Source organism: Ovis canadensis, chromosome 22 (assembly GCF_042477335.2).
Source record: "Ovis canadensis isolate MfBH-ARS-UI-01 breed Bighorn chromosome 22, ARS-UI_OviCan_v2, whole genome shotgun sequence".
Lineage (NCBI taxonomy): Eukaryota > Metazoa > Chordata > Mammalia > Artiodactyla > Bovidae > Ovis > Ovis canadensis.
The window spans coordinates 25,901,421-25,923,892 of NC_091266.1; the positions used below are offsets into that span (position 1 = coordinate 25,901,421).

General features: G+C 40.6%; 1 protein-coding gene across 1 annotated transcript in view; it reads left to right on the plus strand.

Annotated features, from left to right (window-relative positions):
* Nucleotides 1-1,497: 1,497 nt before the first annotated feature.
* Nucleotides 1,498-22,472, plus strand: part of LIPM (lipase family member M) — a 28,215-nt gene continuing 7,240 nt past the window's right edge. The window contains exons 1-6 of the mRNA XM_069567936.1: nucleotides 1,498-3,964; nucleotides 11,655-11,772; nucleotides 19,141-19,339; nucleotides 20,324-20,433; nucleotides 21,741-21,877; nucleotides 22,008-22,154. Of these exons, the coding sequence (XP_069424037.1) occupies nucleotides 3,818-3,964; nucleotides 11,655-11,772; nucleotides 19,141-19,339; nucleotides 20,324-20,433; nucleotides 21,741-21,877; nucleotides 22,008-22,154 (858 nt within the window). The 5' untranslated portion in view covers nucleotides 1,498-3,817. The remainder of the gene's footprint in view (nucleotides 3,965-11,654; nucleotides 11,773-19,140; nucleotides 19,340-20,323; nucleotides 20,434-21,740; nucleotides 21,878-22,007; nucleotides 22,155-22,472) is intronic.

Below are 22,472 nucleotides of genomic sequence, written 5' to 3' on the forward strand. Positions count from 1 at the left end.
CATCAACAACGAATATTTGGCACAACACTCTATCTTGATACATACAATGTCAGTTAGTTCACTTGCTCAGTCATGTCCAACTCTTTGCGACCCCACGGACTGCAGCATGCCAGGCTTCTTTGTCCATCACCAATTCCTGGAGCTTGCTCAGATTCATGTCCATCTAGTTGGTGATGCCACCCAACCATACAGTGTAGCTTTATGCAATATTTACATTGAATCAGATAATGTAAAATATTGAAGTGAAAAAACCTTTTATATGACAGAGACTCCCAGAGCTGTATATAAATAAGTAAATATACAGTTCAGTTCAGTTCAGTCACTCAGTCGTGTCCGACTCTTTGAGACCCCATGAATCGCAGCACTCCAGGCCTCCCCGTCCATCACCAACTCCCGGAGCTCTCTCAGACTCATAGAATATAAGAAAATGTCTAAGATTCCAGCTTTCAGGATGAAGAGGGGAAAGAGTCTAAAATTGAGGGGGCAAAAGAGGAATTGAGAAAGAAAAAAAGGAGGGTGATTTTCTTTGGAAACATGCTGGATTAAAGGTTTAAAAAAGAAAAAGTGGGTGCATCCTGAATACTCAAGGAAATATTGAATTAGAGCTCAGTTTAAAGGGCTCTCAAGTGCTGCTTTCCCCCAAAGTTAGAGTTTTATTAAAATAATTCATTCAGGTTCTATAATCCAAAACCCAGTCCAGTTTTGGATTATAGAGTCCAAAGTCCAGTGAAGGTTATACCATGAAATGTGCCTGAAGGCCCAAGTCAGTGCTCTCGTCAGGATCACTCTATGATCAAATGACCAAAGCTCTTGTACAAACAGATGTCCTATTCCTTCTCTCAACGTGAGTTATCTCACAAGAGACTCTGGGCCACCTGGCAAATGCTCTTTTGGTTTATCTGCCCTCCCATTCGTCACACATACCTAAAAATGTATAATTCTCATTTTGAGATCAATCACTATCTCTCAGCTGCATTTATTCCAGGTGGCACAATAGTAAAGAATCCACCTGCCAATGCAGGAGACACAAGAAATGAGGGTTTGATCCCTGGGTTGGGAAGATCCCCTGGAGGAGGGCATGACAACCCACTCCAGTACTCTTGCCTGGAGAATCCCATGGACAGAGGAGCCTTGTGGGCTACAGTCCCTGGGTCACAAAGAGTCGGACATAACTGAGCATGCGCAAGATCCAAGTATCGCTCAGCTGCATTAATCAATATGTGATATTCTTTTCTTATAAATTGTTTCATTTTCAAATAAAGCTATTAAACTCTAAAATTAGTTGTAGTTAATTTTTAAAAAATTTAGGGGGACTTCCCTGTTGGTCCAATGGCTGACTCTGCACTCCAAATGCAGGGAGGCTGGGTTTGATCCCTGGTTAGGGAACTAGATTCTGCCTACTATAACTGAAGATCCCGCATGCCTCAAAGAAGATAGAAGATTTTGAGGGCTGCAACTAAGACCTGGCACTGCCAAAGAAATAAACATATATTTTTTTTATTTTGGGGAAAATATTTTAAACATTATTTAAACAGCAGAATGTACTTATGTTTACATTTATGCACAAGGAAAATTAGAAGGTTTAAAAATAACCATGGTACAATATTGAGGTTGTTGATATTATAGAAGGTATAATCTGTTTAGGTGAGTTCATAAATACTCATACCCTAAACTTATCACCTGATGAAGTTCTAGAGAATTTGAGAATCATGTTCCTTGGAATCTATCCCTTTCTTCTAGGTTATCCAATTTGTTGACATGTAATTGTTCATATGGTTTCACTGGACCCTTTAAAATACCTTTAAAAGGTATTTCTGTGGCACCTGCTATACTGTTGCCTTTTTAAATTCCTAGATTTATTTATTTATTTGAGTTATCTCTCCTTAACTAGATGGACCTTTTTTGGCAAACTAATGTCCCTGCTTTTTAATATGTTGTCTAGGTTTGTCATAACTTTCCTTCCAAGGAGTGTCTTTTAATTTTGTAGCTGCATCACCATCTGCAATGATTTTGGAGCCCCCCAAAATAAAGTCTCTCACTGTTTCCTCTATTTCCCCATCTATTTGCTCTCTTAAATTAGGTCAAAGCATACTCTTAGCACACATCAGATCTTTCGTGGTGGAGATGTTGAGATTGGTCCAAATAAGAGCTGCAAGCTCGTCTCCTCATGTCTATGCCAGGCAGCCCAGAGTGGGTGAGGCTGAAAGTGTGGGTGGTATTTACTCACAGACTCACCTTTCCTGTTCTAGCTTTAGTTCCTTCACCAACCACATTCCAAAAGTCTCTCGTTTAGTGTGGCTGCTGGTACCTCAGTTCTGAAGACTTGATGTCAAAGCAAAGAAATATTTTACTTTATAGTAAAATACTATAGTATACTTTATAGTATTTTTTCCTAAATTCTAACACATTCTTTACTTACAATGACAGTAAGACTATTCTCCTGCTTTGCTTAAATATTAGTTGGGAAAGGCATTGCTCAAACAGTTGGCTGAACTGGGACATTTAGCTCATGAAAGTAACTAGGCTGCAACTTGCTTTAGTTATTGCAGATGATTTAATTACCAGGTATCCATCAAATTAATCTCTCAGCTATTAACTAGTGATTACAACCCCAAATAAAACCCATCATCTATTTAGCTAAGCGAGCTAGAAATGACTTAAACATGGAGGATTCAGTCTTTCGATCAACGTTTTTACCCATCACTGAAAATAGAAAATATCTTAAAATTTTTTCCACATTTTAAGTAAAAATGCTTATCACTACATTGACCTTCAACCAAAGGACAGTGATCACTAAAGCCCTAGAATGTGGCTATAAATTAGGGTTATAAAGTTTTCTGCAGACTTCATGTCTTTCTACTTAACAAAAGAAAGGTAAGATAAGAAATAAGAAAAAGATCATTTGTACCTTTTTTTCAGTTTCCACATATAAGTGATATCATATACTTATCTATGAAACAGAAATAGACTTACAGATGTAGAAAATAAACCTATGGTTACAAAGGGATAAAGGGAGAGAAATTGGAATATTCATATTAACATATACACATTAGTATACATAAATATAAAATAGATAACTAATAAGGGCCTACTGTATAACACAGGGAATTCTACTCAATACTCCGTAATGACCAAAAGAGGAGATATATGTATATGTATAACAGATCCACTTGCTGTACATCTGAAACTAACACACTATAAATCAACTTTATTCCAGTAAAAAGTTTTTTGAAGAACTAGGTAAAAAGAAAATGACGCTTCCTTCCTGTGTTCATACTGGCTTCCCTCATGGCTCAGTGGTAAAGAATCTGCCTGCAGTGCAGGAGACCTGGGTTCGATCCCTGGGTTGGGAAGATCCCCTGGAGGAGGGCATGGCAACCCACTCCAGTATTCTTACCTGGAGAATCTCCATGGACAGAGGAGCTTGGCGGGCTATAATCCATGGGGTTGAAAAGAGTCAGACACGACTGAGTGGCTAAGCACAACAAGGTTCATATTACCTGATGGTGAACAGAGATTTTTATGGGTTGTATCAAATGCACTTAATTGCAGGTTGCATCAGAGAAAGTTCTTTCTACACACCAATTCATGTGATGGAATGGGAGGAGCCAGATAGTATTGGGACATTCTAAATGGTGTTTCCATTCTACTTTATGTTCCTTCGTTACTACCAACCAAGCTTATTTAATATGCTTTGGAATTCGGAGAAGAAATTATAGCTGGCCAACATGTGAAAGAGTTTTTAAACCTAGAGGTTCTTCTGACTTTAGAATCAGTTGTTATATTACCAGGAAGAGATAAATGCAGGTGTTGGAACATGCCAAAAATCTTGTCAAGAGAATGGATTGTTTCGTACAGAAACGAGATATGGCTTCTGATCCTGGTGGCGCATTTGTTCCAGAGAAATGTGAATTCAGGACCTATGCCGACTATCACTGTGGACCCAGAAGCATTCATGAATATTGTAAGTTGGGATTTTCCAGGTCTGGGGGGAAAGGAAGTACCTTACCTGCTTGTTGCTTACGACTGTGTGTTATCTGCATTATATATCATATTTATATGTGGTGGTGATTTTTGCAAGTTGAGCATAGTTTTAAATGAATATATTGTCCTGAAAAGAAAACACTAAGCTGGGTGTGAGTGGATGTGGCTTCACCTCGAACAGTTTCAGTAAATTCAGGCAAATAATAATCCCTTTGAGCTTCAAACACAATTTAACTTTTCCTTGAATTCTTAGCTTCATCCTATGAACAGTTAAATGATTGCAGTGTCTTGGGTCAAGCTCAGAGCTATGATTATTTCCATATCATCTGTGCTAATTGTATTCCTCTTCTACTTTTTCCAATATTAGAAAGATGTTATACCTCCTTTCTTACTCTCAGGACAGCCCCTTTTAGCAACATTTTGTGCCATTCTAATCTATTTAATCCTAGTTTGAACTGGTAAATCTGTTGACTGGCAATAAAAGGACCCTTATAAATGATAGAGAGGGCTTCCTGTCGGTAAAATTCATGAATGATGTGACCTCTCTAGACAGCTCACAGAATGTTTTTTTGGCTTCTGCTCACATTCTTAGCTGAATTTTAATAACATTCATGATATAGTAATATTTATCCCACAGCAGACATTGTGATGAAAGCTGAAAAGATATTATTTCATCTTCACTGTCGTATGCTATAGATATGACCAAATCAAAGAACTGAGATGAAAGAAGTTAAGCAACTCAAATCAGGCCACATCCCTGGTAGGTGGTAGAACTAGAATTCAAATCTAGGCCTGCCTGAACACACAACTTATAATTGTAACCACTGTGCAACAAATCCTCCCAGGGAAGAAGAGGCTGCCTCCAGCTGAATAAGGTGATTCTCTGTAATGTTCATGCTCCATAGCTTTATCATAGACTTAATATACCTTTATACAGATTTAAGATGCTTTTTACAGAAACTTCCTTGAATGAATTCTAAAACTCTAAATAGGCTATTGAAATATTCTGAATCTACACACATGCAAATACTGGGAATGGGTTGCCATTTCCTTCTCCAGGGAGCCGTCCCCACCTAGGGGTCAAACTCCCATTTGGTACATTGCAGACGGATTCTTTACCACTGAGCCGTCGGGGAAGCCATATAAATTAGTACTCTGCAGCACTTCTATTCTACTTCACTTAATTTATATGAGAGATTATAAGGATTTTCTATCTTACTTTGACTCTCCATGTACAATTCTCTATGCAGAGTCCAATTTAATGGATTTTAGTCTTAGGGCTCCTGAAGCCTGAGTGTTGTGTAGGTGCTGGGCACACCCAGTGGGTGAGGCCCAGGGAGATTGGCTATATCTACAACTAAAGAGATTCTCTTCACTCAACAACCCAGAAGAATCTGTATGGGAACTTCTAAGGGCCAGAAGGATGTCTCCCAAAGATCTGGCTCAGTGGTAAACAATATGCCTGTCAATGCAGAAGACACTGTAACACAGGCTCAATTCCTGTATCGGAAAGATCCCCTGGAGAAGGAAATGGCTACCCACTCCAGTGTTCTTGCCTGGAAAATGTCTTGGACAGAGGAGCCTGGCAGGCTACAGTTCATAGGGTTGTAAATAATGGGTCATGACTAAGTGTCTGAGCATATACACACACTAATTCATAAGGATATAATTTATCCTATATTTTGGTATACAACTTGCCTCACTCAAGTATTCTTCCAGCTAGTGTTAATTGAGCACCTGTTAGGCCTCAATACTGGGCTAGGCACCAAAGTTAGAGAGATCTAAGCATATCAAAGCCCTGAGTTCATGGAGTTAACAATCCAGCAGAGAAGACAGACACTCAATTATCAACCACAAGAGCAGTGAAATCAAAAAGAAAATATAAAATAGAGAAATTAAGAACGTTTTTCTGAAGAAAGATTTCTTAACCTGAATTCTGAAAGATGAGTAGGAGTTACTTGAAGGGGTAGGAGAGATTTTTAATTACAGAAGTAGCTAATGCTCGTTAAGTCCCTACTATGTACCAGTCAATCTTGTTGGTGTCATATGTGAATTATCTTTTTACATTCTTTGCAGTAATCCCACAGAATGCAAACTATTGCAAAAGCATGTGTGGGTGCTCATGTGTCTTTGAGATCCTACAGGCTGTAGCCTTCTAGGCTCCTCTATCCATGGGATTGTCCCAGCAAGAAAATGGAGTGGATTTCCATTTCCTCCACTAGGGGATATCTTCCTGACTCAGGGATCAAATCTGCATCTCCTGCACTGCAGGCAGATTCTTTATCACCGAGGCACCTGGGAAACCAAAATAAACTATTGGTGTACCTAATTTATGAACAAATAACCTGAGCAATAGGGACAGGTTAACTAAATTTCCTAAGATCACACAGTTTATGTATTAGTGCAAGAGTCAGGATTTAAAAACTCAAGCGTTGGGACCCCACAGCCTTTCTCTTAACTCCAATGCCCTTTTATCTTATATACTACACTGGCCACTTTGCACCTAGCTTTCTCCTCTCCTGTTCCTTTAAAACCAGCAGCTAATAGGAATAATTCCCTCCTTCTCAAATACTTAGGAGATTTGGCAGCTTTATAGTCTGTTGGCATATTGAGTGCAGCTTTATATTCTACCAATGCATTGGAATTACCTATTTCCTAACCTGAAGTGACTCAGGAATATTTAAGTGCCCCCAATGTTTCTGACATATGCTCAAGTTTTGGAATAAGTGTTCTTGTCCAGTGGTTCTCAAATGTTAGAGTGCATCAGAATTTCGTAAGAGACTTGCTAAGACCCAAATTACTGGACCCTATCCTCGGAGTTTCCAATTCAATAGGTTTGACTGGAAACTGATCATTTTGTGTTTCTGCCAATTGTCCAAGTGATGCTATGCTCTTGGCTCAAGGCTACACTTTAAAAACTATCCTTCTAGTTCAATCTCCACATTCAGTTCAGTTCAGTTGCTCAGTCGTGTCCCAGACTTTGCGACTCCATGAATTGCAGCACGCTAGGCCTCCCTGTCCATCACCAACTCCCAGAGTTCACTCAGACTCACATCCATTGAGTCTGTAATGCCATCTAGCCATCTTATCCTCTGTTGTCCCCTTCTCCTCCTGTCCCCAATCCCTCCCAGCATCAGAGTATTTTCCAATGAGTCAACTCTTCGCATGAGGTGGCCAAAGTATTGGAGTTTCACTTTAGCATCATTCTTTCCAAAGAAATCCCAGGGCTGATCTCCTTCAGAATGGACTGGCTGGATCTCCTTGCAGTCCAAGGGACTCTCAAGAGTCTTCTCCAACACCACAGTTCAAAAGCATCAATTCTCCGGCACTCAGCTTTCTTCACAGTCCAACTCTCACATCCATACATGACCACTGGAGAAACCATAGCCTTGACTAGACAGACCTTTGTTGACAAAGTAGTCTCTGCTTTTCAATATGCTATCTAGGTTGGTCATAACTTTTCTTCCAAGGAGTAAGCATCTTTTAATTTCATGGCTGCAGTCACCATCTGCAGTGATTTTGGAGCCCAAAAAAATAAAGTCAGACACTGTTTCCACTGTTTCCCCATCTATTTCCCATGAAGTGATGGGACCAGATGCCATGATCTTCATTTTCTGAATGTTGAGTTTTAAGCCAACATTTTCCCTCTCCTTTCACCTTCATCAAGAGGCTTATTAGTTCCTCTTCACTTTCTGCCATAAGGGTGGTGTCGTCTGTATATCTGAGGTTATTGATATTTCTCCTAGCAATCTTGATTCCCGCTTATGCTTCTTCCAGCCCACCATTTCTAAGGATGCACTCTGCATAGAAGTTAAATAAGCAGGGTGACAATATACAGCCTTGACGAACTCCTTTTCCTATTTGGAACCAGTCTGTTGTCCCATGTCCACTTCTAACTGTTGCTTCCTGACCTGCATACAGATTTCTCAAGAGGCAAGTCAGGTTGTCTAGTATTCCCATCTCTTGAAGAATTTTCCACAGTTGATTGTGATCCACACAAAGGCTTTGGCATAGTCAATAAAGCAGAAAGAGATGTTTTTCTGGAACTCTCTTGCTTTTTCCATGATCCAACAGATGTTGGCAACTTGATCTCTGGTTCCTCTGCCTTTTCTAAAACCAGCTTGAACATCAGGGAGTTCACAGTTCACGTATTGCTGAAGCCTGGCTTGGAGAATTTTGAGTGTTACTTTACTAGCATATGAGATGAGTGCAATTGTGCGGTAGTTTGAGCATTATTTGGCATTGCCTTTCTTTGAGATTGGAATGAAAACTGACCTTTTCCAGTCCTGTGGCCACTGAGTTTTCCAAATTTGTTGGCATATTGAGTGCAGCACTTTCACAGCATCATCTTTCAGGATTTGAAATAGCTCAAATGGAATTCCATCACCTCCACTAGCTTTGTTTGTAGTGATGTTTTCTAAGGCCCACTTGACTTCACATCAGGATGTCTGGCGCTAGGTGAGTGATCACACCATCATGATTACCTGGGTCGTGAAGATCTTTTTTGTACAGTTCTTCCGTGTATTCTTGCCACCTCTTCTTAATATCTTCTGCTTCTGTTAGGTCCATACCATACAAGACGGTAGGTAAGAGGGTAGGTGTTGCAAGAGGGCATCAGAGGGCAGACACACTGAAACCATACTCACAGAAAACTAGTCAATCTAATCACACTAGGACCACAGCCTTGTCTAACTCAATGAAACTAAGCCATGCCCGTGGGGCAACCCAAAATGGGATGGTCATGGTGGAGAGGTCTGACAGAATGTGGTCCACTGGAGAAGGAAATGGCAAACCACTTCAGTATTCTTGCCTTGAGAACCCCATGAACAGTAGGAAAAGGCAAAATGATAGGACACTGAAAGGGGAACTCCCCAGGTAGGTAGCAGGCCAATATGCTACTGGAGATCAGTGGAGAAATAACTCCAGAAAGAATGAAGGGATGGGGCCAAAGCAAAAACAATACCCAGTTGTGGATGTGACTGGTGATAGAAGCAAGGTCCAATGCTGTAAAGAGCAATATTGCATAGGAACCTGGAATGTCACATCCATGAATCAAGGCAAATTGGAAGTGGTCAAACAAGAGATGGCAAGAGTGAATGTCGACATTCTCGGACTCAGTGAACTAAAATGGACTGGAATGGGTGAATTTAACTCAGATGACCATTACATCTACTACTGTGGGCAGGAATCCCTCAGAAGAAATGGAGTAGCCATCATGGTCAACAAAAGAGTCTGAAATGCAGTACTTGGATGCAGTCTCAAAAACGACAGAATGATCTCTCTTCGTCTCCAAGGCAAACCATTCAATATCATGGTAGTCCAAATCTATGCCCTGCCGGGGTCCAGCCCCGGTGGATCCAGGGTAATTCGAAAGGGGCACGGCGTGGCAAGGAAAAACTTACTTATTTAGAAATATAAAGAGAGATTAGAAAAAATAGTATAGTGGGAAAATTAGTGGAGAAAAGAGTCTGAATAACTTGGTTTACGTGGAAAACAAATAAAGTTCCAAGACAAGGAACTTGCACCATCTACGTTAGGCCACCAGCGCCCACTTGAATAGTGGAGGGTGCCCCACCTTGGGCTCCCGCTCGCGTATGTCTTAGAAGCCAGGGCAAGTAAGTAAACTCAGAGAGACTCCACGCCCCAGATGTGAATTCAGCCTGAAAAAGAGAGTGAGGGAGAGGGAGAAAGAGAGAGAGAGAGATTCAACATGGAGGAAACCAGTCTTTCCAGTGACTTGCCCATCCTTTATTGTCCGGGAAAGCTGTTTATACTTTTGGTTGTACATAGAGATCAATGGATAATACAAAATTATGCAGCATCAGCAGCCCTGACTCTTATTGAGACCAGGCTTTCTCTCTGCATACCTAGCTGTATACACAAGTCTTAGGTGATTTACATCATCTTCTGGCCAGAAGGCCAATTAACATTTTACAGCCCTTCTCTGGTAAGGGTCTGTCAACCAGAGAAATTATTTGCCTTAATAGTGTTGTTCTTCCCAAAGTCTGGTGCCGCTCTCAAAAAGCACTAAATAAAGTTACATTCTTACATAGCAAGGACACAACAATTTATAAGGAAGAAAGAGGAGTACAGTGATTTATAACAAAGAGAAAGTTCATTAGCTCAAAAGTCTAGTGTTGCTAACATCAAAACTACTGTATCCCTTTTTCTATATCCCAATTACATTGATTAATATCCTTCAGGTGCCTAAAAGATAAAGTATATGGAGGCCTGGCAGCAGACGTTAACTCAACAAAGAAACACTTCACCAAACTAATTCTTAGCTCTAAAAGGCTCTATATCTTTAAGATGTTTTAAGCTTCGTGCCTCTCACGGTTGGGGGCTGTAAACAATCACAAGTTGTAAAAGTTTCCAACTGTCAGGCAAGTTAGAGAGCCATCAGAGGGATTTGAGCTGAAACATTCCTTTCATATGCAGGCGACCGGTTGGAGCCCTAAGTTAACTTTTTCCAGAGAAAGGTGGTCGGGGATAGCCCCCTGTAATGTCAGAAGAGTATAGTATAGCAGACAGTAAACAGACAGATTTTGGTTTCGGGGTAGATGCTCAGGCAGAGGACCCCTCAAGACCTGACTCGCCTTGCTCGTTAGGTCTCTCCACATGACCTTGTCATGGGTGGGATCTATGCCCCAACCAGTAACGCTGAAGAAGCTGAAGTTGAACGGTTCTATGAAGAGCTACAAGACCTTTTAGAACTAACACCCAAAAAAGATGTCCTTTTCATTATAGGGGACTGGAATGCAAAAGTAGGAAGTCAAGAAACACCTGGAGTAACAGGCAAATTTGGCCTTGGAATGCAGAATGAAGCAGGGCAAAGACTAATAGAGTTTTGCCAAGAAAATGCACTGGTCATAGCAAACACCCTCTTCCAACAACACAAGAGAAGACTCTACACATGGACATCACCAGATGGTCAACACCAAAATCAGATTGATTATACTCTTTGCAGCCAAAGATGGAGAAGCTCTATACAGTCAACAAAAACAAGACCGGGAGCTGACTGTGGCTCAGATCATGAACTCCTTATTACCAAATTCAGACTCAAATTGAAGAAAGTAGGGAAAACCACTCGCCTATTCAGGTATGACCTAAATAAAATCCCTTATGATTATACAGTGGAAGTGAGAAATATATTTAAGGGACTAGGTCTGATAGAGTGCCTGATGAACTATGGATGGAGGTTCGTGACATTGTACAGGAGACAGGGATCAAGACCATCCCCATGGAAAAGAAATGCAAAAAAGCAAAATGTCTGTCTGAGGAGGCCTTACAAATAGCTGTGAAAAGAAGAGAAGTGAAAAGCAAAGGAGAAAAGTAAAGATATAAGCATCTGAATGCTGAGTTCCAAAGAATAGCAAGAAGAGATAAGAAAGCCTTCTTCAGCGATCAATGAAAACAAATAAAGGAAAACAACAGAATGGGAAAGACTAGAGATCTCCACATTAAAGATAAAGAAAATGAGAACTGGAGAGGGTTTACTTTAAAAAAAACAACAACAACAACAACAATAACCTAATTAGCTAGTGAGAAGCAAGGAATTTCTTGTCTATTTCTTCCATGCTCAAGAAATCTACTTTTTACTTTATAATCATTGAGAACATAACCATACAGAACTGAACTAAAAAAAAATTTTTTTTTTGCTTTTTCTGTAGAGTGAAATCATCCAACATAAAGGTTATCCTTGTGAGGAGTATGAAGTCTTAACAGAAGATGGGTATATCCTTTCTGTTAACAGGATTCCTCAAGGCCTCGTGCAACTTAAGAAGACAGGTATGATTTCCCCTATATTATCCTAACATCGCAGTCTTCCCTACAGTAAAGAATTCCTTGTGATTTGAGTATGTAGAAAGAAACATGGAATTTTGGTACAGACTGGGCCCATTATGCCAGCCAGAAGGTGGCTTCAGCTCCTTCTTAATTCCCATCACCACCGTCCCACTCCCAAGTATCTCAAATAAACAGTGAGGCATGGTTGTGGTTGTTGTTGTTGTTGTTGTGTTTGGCTGTGCTGAGCACACAGGCTTTCTCTACTTGCAGCACACAGGTTTAGTTGCCCCTAAGATCCGTGTGGGATCTTAGTTCCCTGACCAGGGATTGAATCCACATCCCCTGCACTGGAAGGGGAATTCTTAACCACTGGACCACTAGGGAAGTCTCTAAACACAGCATTTGCTTTTCAAAAGACACCTTCAAGAAAAGCTTATTTTTTATCCCTTCTAGTAATTAATTCATTCCCCCCAATCCCTCCTATATAGATATTCTAGAATATCCCCTGATGATCTCTTAAATAGATCACTGCAAACCTTGCTCACAAAGAATATAAACTCCAACATGGCATCTGATATCCACCCTAGCACATATATTTCCCATCCAGATAGTCTTATAAGTATCCTGTAAATATTTCAGATGTTGCTTAGCTTTTCACTAGTCTTTTAAAGAACTGAGCACTATATGTATATTTTAAGGTTTTGGTGCATGTTTCCATGGCTCTTACAATCCCTTTTTTTTAATAATGATTTTCAGCCACTGTTGGCTTTTAAGAAATTCACTTTCATTACTAATTAAAGTGTACCCATCCTTCAGCTACATTTGGCTCTATTCCTTTTAAAAGGCTAGAGCTATATTTACAGCAGCAACTACATTATCTGTCATGAGTGCTGCTGCTACGTCACTTCAGTCGTGTCCGACTCTATGCGACCCCATAGATGGCAGCCCACCAGGCTCCCCCATATCTGGGATTCTCCAGGCAAGAACACTGGAGTGGGTTGCCATTTCCTTCTCCAATGCATGAAAGTGAAAAGTGAAAGTGAAGTTGCTCAGTCGTATCCAACTCTTAGCAACCCCATGGACTGCAGCCTACCAGGCTCCTCCATCCATAGGATTTTCCAGGCAAGAGTACTGGAGTGGGGTGCCATTGCCTTAGTACGGATAATGTAATTTCTTACTGTCTTCTTTCATATACCAGGTACAATGCTAAATTCATTTACATTAATGCCATTTAGCTTTCATAATAATCTGAAGAAACTGCCACTCACAGAGGTTAAATTACCTCGAGAATCTCTGCTAGTACTTGCTAGTATGTTGCAAAACCTGCACTCAAATTAAGATTCCTCTCTTAACTAGGACCAGAAAATGCTGAATGAATGCTATTTGGCTTTGGTATAAAGAAGCTTCAGGGTTCTGTTTTACTCTAATTTACATTTGTACAGCTTTTTCAAACAATATATTTTCATTTTATTTTATTTTTTTCTTTGGAGTATAATTATTTTATAATGTTGTTACTTTCTGCTGTACAAGGAAGTGAATCAGCTTGATGTATACATACATCCCCACCCTCTTGGACTTCCCTTCCTCCCTACCCCAATCCCACCTCTCCTAGGTCATCACGGAGCACCAAGCTGAGCTCCCTGTACTATAAAGCAGGTTCCCACTAGCTATCTGTTTTACACATGGTGGGAGCCTGGCGAGCTAAGTCCATGGGGTCACACAGAGTCGAACACGACTGAGCAGCTAAGCACAGCACACAGCACAGTGTGTATATATCAAGCCTAATCTCAAAATTCATCCCACCCCCTCCTTCCCCCTCCCCCATGTCCACGTATCAATTCTCTAAGTCTTTATCTCTCTCTATTCCTGACCTGCAAATAGATATATCTGTACCATTTTTCTAGATCCCACATATATGCATTGTGAAGTGAGTCTCTCAGTCCTGTCTGATTCTTTGTGACCCCATGGACTATGGAATTCTCCAAGCCAGAATACTGGAGTGGGTAGCCTTTCCCTTCTCCAGGGGATCTTTCCAAGAGATTGAACCCAGGTCTCCCATATAGCAGATTCTTTACCAGCTGAGCCACAAGGGAAGCCCACATATGTACATTGTTATATGATACTTGATTTTCTCTGACTTACTTCACTCTGCATGACAGACTCTAGGTCCATCCACATCTCAACAAATGGCCCAATTTTGTTTCTTTTTATGACTAATATTCTATTGTGTATATATACCACACCATCTCTATCCATTCCTCTCTTGATGGACATTTAGGTTGCCTCCACATCCTGGCTATTGTAAACAGTACTTCAATGAATTTTGGGGTACACGTGTCCTTTTAAACTATGGTTTTCTACTGGAGAGGGTGTGGCGAAAAGGGAACTCTTTTGCAGTGTTGGTGGGAATGTGCAGCTTTTTTTCACACCAGGTAAATAGCTGTGCTTTATATATGTCCAGCATGCCCTTACGTCAGTGCTTTTGAACTTACAGTTCTCTCTCTGGACCGCAGTTCCATCAGATACCCATGCAGTTTGCTCTGGCCTCTCTCTTTCAGCTCTTTTGCCATGTTCTGCCTAACCAGTCTGTTCAAAATAACAAACCCTTGCCAACTATGGAGATCTGGCCCTTTATCCTGATTACTTTTCATTATAGCCCTTAACACCATTGATATGATAGATATTTTCTCGTTTGTTTATTAACTGTCTCTTCCAACCAGGATGTAAACTCAGCAAGAAATTTTATCAGTTTTGTTCAAGGGTATAACCAGTGCCTAAAATAGTACCAAGCACATGGCAGGTGTCAAATATATGTGGAATGAATGAATGAATATTTTATAAATAAATGAATAGCCTGGAGATGGAAAGAACTTTTTCACTAAGCCCCCCGAATCCTAGAGGGAAAGCAAGCCACAGTTCTTCCAAGCAATCAGGAGACTGCCGCGTTTCATAAGCTTAAGGGGTTACCTGCAGCACCTGTTCAGGGATGGAGTTTGTTTTCTTAAATACTGTTTATTTAGACTGTTCCCTCATTGCCCAGGCAATTGGAGTTCAAGGTGAAAGTGAAAGTCACTCAGTCATGTCCAAATCTTTGCGACTCCGTGGACTACATAGTACATGGAATTCTCCAGGCCAGAATACTGGGGTGGGCGGCCATTTCCTTCTCCAGGGGATCTTCCCACGCCATAGATGGAATCCAGGTCTCCCGCGTTGCAGGCGGATTCCTTACCAACTGAGCTATCGGGTGCAGAATACTCCCCTCTAGTGGCTGATATTGTTCCTGCAGCTCCCGTTGGCCTCTTCAAGGAAGAAATCTCCCAGCAATGACGGAGAAGGATTTCTCACCATCTCTTCAAAAAGAGGGCCGATAAAATTCATAGTGAAACAACTGAAAGATGTCTATAAGTTTGTGACAAAAGCCTTTTTTAAATTTTGTTTTCTCAAATAATCATTGTTAGCTTCAAATATTTACATCAAGAGGTAACATAGGCTGGGCCATCTTCAGAAACGATAGATCTTTCAGCAGCCCTTACACACTCACCTGCTAGCTATAATTTAAATGAAAGCCCATGACTCAAGGGGATATTTGAAATGAAATAAATCATTTCTAAGCCAATTTATTCACTAGGTGAACCATAAGTACAAAGCGTACTGCTAAGGAGGACCAAGCTGGCCTCAATCATGGGAAATGTCCTTAGCGTTCCAAAGAGGAGCACTGATTCTCCTTGATTTGATCACCTCATGTTAAGGTCATCTCCTTGAAGGTTAAGAGGATGAACTCAAGGACCAGACATAAAGGAAAGCCTAAAATAATTCTGAGTTCCTTTATCCTGGCCTTGCAGTAGCAGCCCTCGAGTTCTCTCTCCAGAAGCATAAAATGAGGCAAATGGCATTCATGAAGACTGCCCAGATGCTGAATGAGTTTTCTCTAGAAAGGCCTTTGTCTTATATGGAGGCTCTGAATATGGACTGAGTATGGACTCAGTTCACTGATAAGAACTCAGTTTACTGAATGACAAGAGCTACTATCTTTTAAGAAGTCAGGCATTTCCATTTTGGCAATATTTAGCAGCAATGATGACTTTGCTAAGGTGGTGTCTGCTGTTTTTCTACCATAAAGTTCATATTCTTCACTCTGGAATTCATAAATAATTTGTGAGGAGATATTTTCAAGACAAGTAAATATCCTATATCTCTTCAAACTTTTACCCACTAGTTGTAGCATCCATGGATGAATTTATAACACCATCCAAGTTTCCATATTCCCTGGTGGCTCACACAGTAAAGAATCTGCCTGCAATGCAGGAAACCTGGGTTCGATCCCTGGGTCAGGAAGATCAATGGCAACCCACTTCAGTATTCTTGCCTGAGAATTCCATGAACAGATGAGCCTGGCAGGCTACAGTGCAGAGAGTCACAAAGGTCGGACACAAATGAATGACACTTTCACACACATGCTGTAACTAAGAGTTTTTTTCCTCCATAATTACTTATTTTTTTGTTGGTGTCATTGTTAACTCATACATTTTTAATTTATTCAGTGGGATGTAATTTATATCATCATTATTTATTTTGATGTTAAAAATTTCACATGTTTAACAGTTGAAATTCCTTCAAGTTGGTTGCCAGTCCTCTTGATATGAAAGACCTATAATAATTAAGCCATTAAGTGTATGGTGTATGGGTGTATACATATGTGTGTGTATAAATATCATAATATTTATAATTATACAAGTGTATGTTTATGTATTATTTATATAGTAAATATATATAGCCTGATGAACTATGGAATGAGGTTCGTGACATTGTACAGGAGACAGGGATCAAGACCGTCCCCATGGAAAAGAAATGCAAGAAAGCAAAATGGCTGTCTGGGGAGGCCTTACAAATAGCTGTGAAAAGAAGAGAAGTGAAAAGCAAATGAGAAAAGGAAAGATATAAACATCTGAATGCAGAGTTCCAAAGAATAGCAAGAAGAGATAAGAAAGCCTTCTTCAGTGATCAATGCAAAGAAATAGAGGAAAAAAAACAGAATGGGAAAGACCAGAGATCTCTTCAAGAAATTAGAGATACCAAGGGAACATTTCATGCAAAGATGGGCTCGATAAAGGACAGAAATGGTAGGGACCTAACAGAAGTAGAAGATATTAAGAAGAGGTGGCAAGAATACACAGAAGAACTATACGAAAAAGATCTTCACGACCCAGATAATCACAATGGTGTGATCACTCATCTAGAGCCAGACATCCTGGAATGTGAAGTCAAGTGGGCCTTAGAAAGCATCACTATGAACAAAGCGAGTGGAGGTGATGGAATTCCATTTGAGCTATTTCAAATCCTGAAAGATGATGCTGTGAAAGTGCTGCACTCAATATGCCAACAAATTTGGAAAACTCAGCAGTGGCCACAGGACTGGAAAAGGTCAGTTTTCATACCAATCCCAAAGAAAGGCAATGCCAAAGAATGTTCAAACAACCGCACAATTGCACTCATCTCACATGCTAGTAAAGTAATGCTCAAAATTCTCCAAGCCAGGCTTCAACAATATGTGAACCGTACACTTCCAGATGTTCAAGCTGGTTTTAGAAAAGGCAGAGGAACCAGAGATCAAATTGCCAACATCCGCTGGATCATGGAAAAAGCAAGAGAGTTCCAGAAAAACATCTATTTCTGCTTTATGGACTATGCCAAAGCCTTTGACTGTGTGGATCACAAGAAACTGTGGAAAATTCTGAGAGAGATGAGAATACCAGACTGCCTAACCTGCCTCTTGAGAAATCTGTATGCAGGTCAGGAAGCAACAGTTAGAACTGGACATGGAACAACGACTGGTTCCAAAGAGGAAAAGGAATACGTCAAGGCTGTATATTGTCACCCTGCTTATTTAACTTCTATGCAGAGTACATCATGAGAAACGCTGGGCTGGAAGAAGCATAAGCGGGAATCAAGATTGCCAGGAGAAATATCAATCACCTCAGATATGCAGATGACACCACCCTTATGGCAGAAAATGAAGAGGAACTAAAAAGCCTCTTGATGAAAGTGAAAGAGGAGAGTGAAAAAGTTGGCTTAAAGCTCGACATTCAGAAAACGAAGATCATGGCATCTGGTCCCATCACTTCATGGCAAATAGATGGGGAAACAGTGGAAACAGTGGCAGACTTTATTTTGGGGGGCTCCAAAATCACTGCAGATGGTGACTGCAGCCATGAAATTAAAAGACGCTTACTCCTTGGAAGAAAAGTTATGACCAACCTAGATAGCATATTGAAAAGCAGACATTACTTTGCCAACTAAGGTCCATCTACTCAAGGCTATGGTTTTTCCAGTGGTCATGTATGGATGTGAGAGTTGGACTGTGAAGAAAGCTGAGCACCAAAGAATTGATTCTTTTGAACTGTGGTGTTGGAGAAAACTCTTGAGAGTCCCTTGGACTGCAAGGAGATACAACCAGTCCATTCTGAAGGAGATCAGCCCTGGGATTTCTTTGGAAGGAATGATGCTAAAGCTGAAACTCCAGTACTTTGGCCACCTCATGCGAAGAGTTGATTCATTGGAAAAGACTTTGATGCTGGGAGGAATTGGGGGCAGGAGGAGAAGAGGACGACAGAGGATGAGATGGCTGGCTGGCATCACAGGCTCAATGGACATGAGTCTGAGTGAACTTTGGGAGTTGGTGATGGACAGGGAGGCCTGGCATGCTGTATTTCATGGGGTCACAAAGAGTTGGACACGACTGAGTGACTGAACTGAGCTGATACAAGTGTATATATTAATAGTATTTCAATAATTTATATACTTTATAATCCTAGTTTTAAATTGTATATTAATTTTATTGCTCAGTCACTAAGTCATGTCTGACTCTTTACTGCCCATAGTATACATTATTGATATTATGATATTAATATGCACATATATTTATGTATAATTTTATAATATAGCTTATCAAAATATAATGACATTATTTTCTAATTTATATATTATAGTTATAATTATATATAATTAAATTAATCATTATACTATACGTTCTTCCTGGGGCACTTCCAATATCCTTTGACCCCAGGCAAGTCTAATGATAATGGTAACTACACAAAAGCAATAATAGAAGGCAAGCGCTATTGATTCTTTCTCTGTGCCAGACATTCTGCCATCTGCTTCTTGTGCACTATTTTACTTAATCATAACAAAAATACTATTTTTTTCATGAGGAAATCAAGGCAGAAAGGTTAAGTAACTGGCCAAGGTAATCAAGTTAGCAAGCAGCTGAATCGAGGTTTGAACACAGGTCTGTCTAACTTTAAACCTTCAAACACATTAAGGGATAAGGCAGGTGCAGAACATTACATGCTGTTGAAATTCACTTTTTTGTAGGTCCCAGACCTGTGGTGTTACTGCAGCATGGCCTGTTGGGAGATGCTAGCAACTGGATTTCCAACCTGCCCAACAACAGCCTGGGCTTCATTCTGGCAGATGCTGGTTTTGACGTGTGGCTGGGAAACAGCAGAGGAAACACTTGGTCTCGGAAGCACAAGACCCTCTCCATAGACCAAGATGAGTTCTGGGCTTTCAGGTATATGTAAATCTTGAGAGTGAAGGTGGGCATGGATATCTGGGAGAACTGAGTAAAGAATTAGAGCTCCTGGTATTAGGATAATTTACTTTGGTTGACCCATCAATATCACAACACTATGTCCCCCAGTTGTCATAGTTGACTAGTGATTCTCTGGGGGCAGTAAACTGAGTTCCCCAAGTAGAAGGTTGGTATGGCCAGTGGGGTAAGGTGATGGAGACTGGGATGGGAGAAACGTAGGTCCATTTCCTTGTAGGCGGATATCCTGGGACTGACTCTTCCCTAAGTGATGACTCCCACCCCCAGAAGAAGATGAGGACAGGCAATGTTAAAGATATAAGGAGAATGAATAAGCCTTAGGGGCCGTCAACTTGGTTACTGTATCTCTCACACCCTTACAGAAGTTTTTTTAATGTTTTATTTGAATGATCTATTAATATTCAACTTGCTGTTTATCCATTTCACCAGAGAAGGGACCCTGCAGCATCTTTAATACATTTCATATCAAGAATCTGCATAGGAATTCTCTGGCAGTCCCATCGTTCAGACTTCATGCTCCCACTGAGGGCAGTATGGGTTTAATCCCTGGTGGGGAACTAAGATCCTGCAGGTCGCCTGGCATGGCCAAAAAAAAAAAAACCAATCTGGTTGGCCCCATGCTATTCTGCTAGTCGAATAACAAGGACACCTCCACCAGGAGGTGGAGCTTGTGCTCACTAAATGTTGATTAAGATGGTTATTTCTCTTTGATAATATCTAGCGAAACTTAGCAGCAGCAGCGAAAACAGCAGTTTGCTAACAGCCCATGATCCCAGAGGCACCCACGCACCATGGGTTTGAAACAAGTCCATCCTGTTGTGAGGAGCACAGTAACAAGCTGATGGATGGGACTGACAACTCAAGGGTGTTTGTAAACCCTGGAGGGCTTCTTTTGTTTGTTTCTGGTTATAATTTTTCATTTAACTTTGTCTTTTCCCCTTGTAGCTATGATGAGATGGCTAGGTTTGACCTTCCTGCAGTCATGAACTTTATTTTGCAGAAAACAGGCCAAGAAAAGATTTATTATGTCGGCTATTCACAGGGCACCACCATGGGTAGGTTCCAAAAAAAATCAGGTTTGTATATTCAGGAGAAATGTGAGCGTATATGAGCACAGCCAGGCCAGGCATCACACAGTTCTCTCAGATCTGGCTTCTTCAGGGCCGTGAGATTCTGATTTCTCCCTGCCCACCCTCCTGCCCCACAACATGCAAATATCAGCTTAGACAGAGAGTGTGCAGGTGCTTTTGAAACAGATACAGAGTATTTCAAATATAACGGCCATGCTCTGGCTGTCTATGATAGTATTTTCCTCCTGAAGGCTCTAGAAAGATTGTCCCTTTGCAATCTGGGGTATTCGTCTCTATTTTATAAGTATGGAAACTGAGGCACAGACTGACTTTACCAATATCCCAGACCTAGTCTATGGGCAGAAATAAGAACTGGAATCCAGTTCACTGAACATTTCTACTAGTGTGTGTGGAAGTCGCTCAGTCGTGTCTGACTCTTTGCAACCCCATGGGCTATACAGTCCATGGAATTCTCCGGGCCAGAATATTGGAGTAGGTAGCTGTTCCCTTCTCTAGGAGATCCTCCCAACCCAGGGACTGAACCCAGGTCTCCCACATTGCAGGCAGATTATTTAGCAGCTGAGCCACCAGGGAAGCCCATGAATACTGGACTGGGTAACCTATCCCTTCTCCAGCAAATCTTCCCAACCCAGGAATCGAACCAGGGTCTCCTGCACTGCAGGTGGATTCTTTTCCCACCTGAGCTACTGTGTTCCAATTTGGGCTCCAGAAAAGCTGGAGATCCAAGAAAACTAGCAAAACTCTGTTATTTCAATACCCATTATGTTAGACAACATGCTTTTTATCAATAAACAAGAAAATATCTCTCATCCTTGATGTCTCTCACTATAAAGATGTATGAAAAATATCTCACAAACATCTGAGAATTAAGTAAGATCCATGAAAGTCTCCTGCAAAGTGTCTAACATATAGTTGCCTCTCAATATACGTATTTTCTCAAAATCCATATTATTGGATTCAATAATTGAATAATTCACTGAGAACCTAGCAATGGGCAGCAAGTATCCTATACGTCAGAGGAAGCTCAGAGATGTGGTTGCTGCCATTGTTTTTGCCTGTCAAGGAGCTTATAATTTCTCAAGAGAGTTAAAACACACATAATTCAGTTCAGTTCAGTTCAGTTCAGTCTCTCAGTTGTGTCCATTAGCACACATAATTACCGAGCTACTAAACAACAAAACAATTACTGAAACATCTTGATAGAAGTAAAATACGCATTTTATTCACTCTAGGATATTCGATATCCATGTTGACATATTTCTTTTTTGCAGGCTTTATTGCATTTTCCACCATGCCAGAGCTGGCTCAGAAAATAAAAATGTATTTTGCTTTAGCACCCATAGCTACTATTAAATATGCAAAAAGCCCTGGGACCAAATTTTTGCTGCTGCCAGATATGATGATCAAGGTATGTGACTCCTCAGAAAATTCCTTGCCTATACACAAGAGTTTTCCAGCCCATTGGCTAGGAAATACACTTTTACATTAGAGACACTTCTTGTTTCCTATAATGACTATTTCATTTCATGTTTTTACAGGGATTGTTTGGCAAAAGAGAATTTCTCTACCAGACCCGATTTCTTAGACAGTTTGTTATTTACCTTTGTGGCCAGGTGATTATGGATCAGATTTGTAGCAACATCATCTTACTCCTGGGAGGATTTAATGCAAAGAATATGAACATGGTAAGTGGCAGCCTAGTCAATTCTCAGTGTCCCAGAACAAAGCAAACAATTATTAGTCTCCCTCCTTGAGGGTGAGCTAATGCCAGGAAAGATTTAGGGAAGTGATGCTCCAAGAAACTCAGTTTTCTTCAAATCAGAATACTATGCAAAAAATACTTCAACATGGGCTGAGTCAAGTTTAACATGACGACACATTAACTCCATAGATTCAAGATTGAAGAGGTCTGAAAGCAGCCTTACTATAGTGAATTAACATCTGCAAAAATATGTGATTAGAACCCATAAGTCAAAAGAGAAAACTGCTGTGCACTATCCATG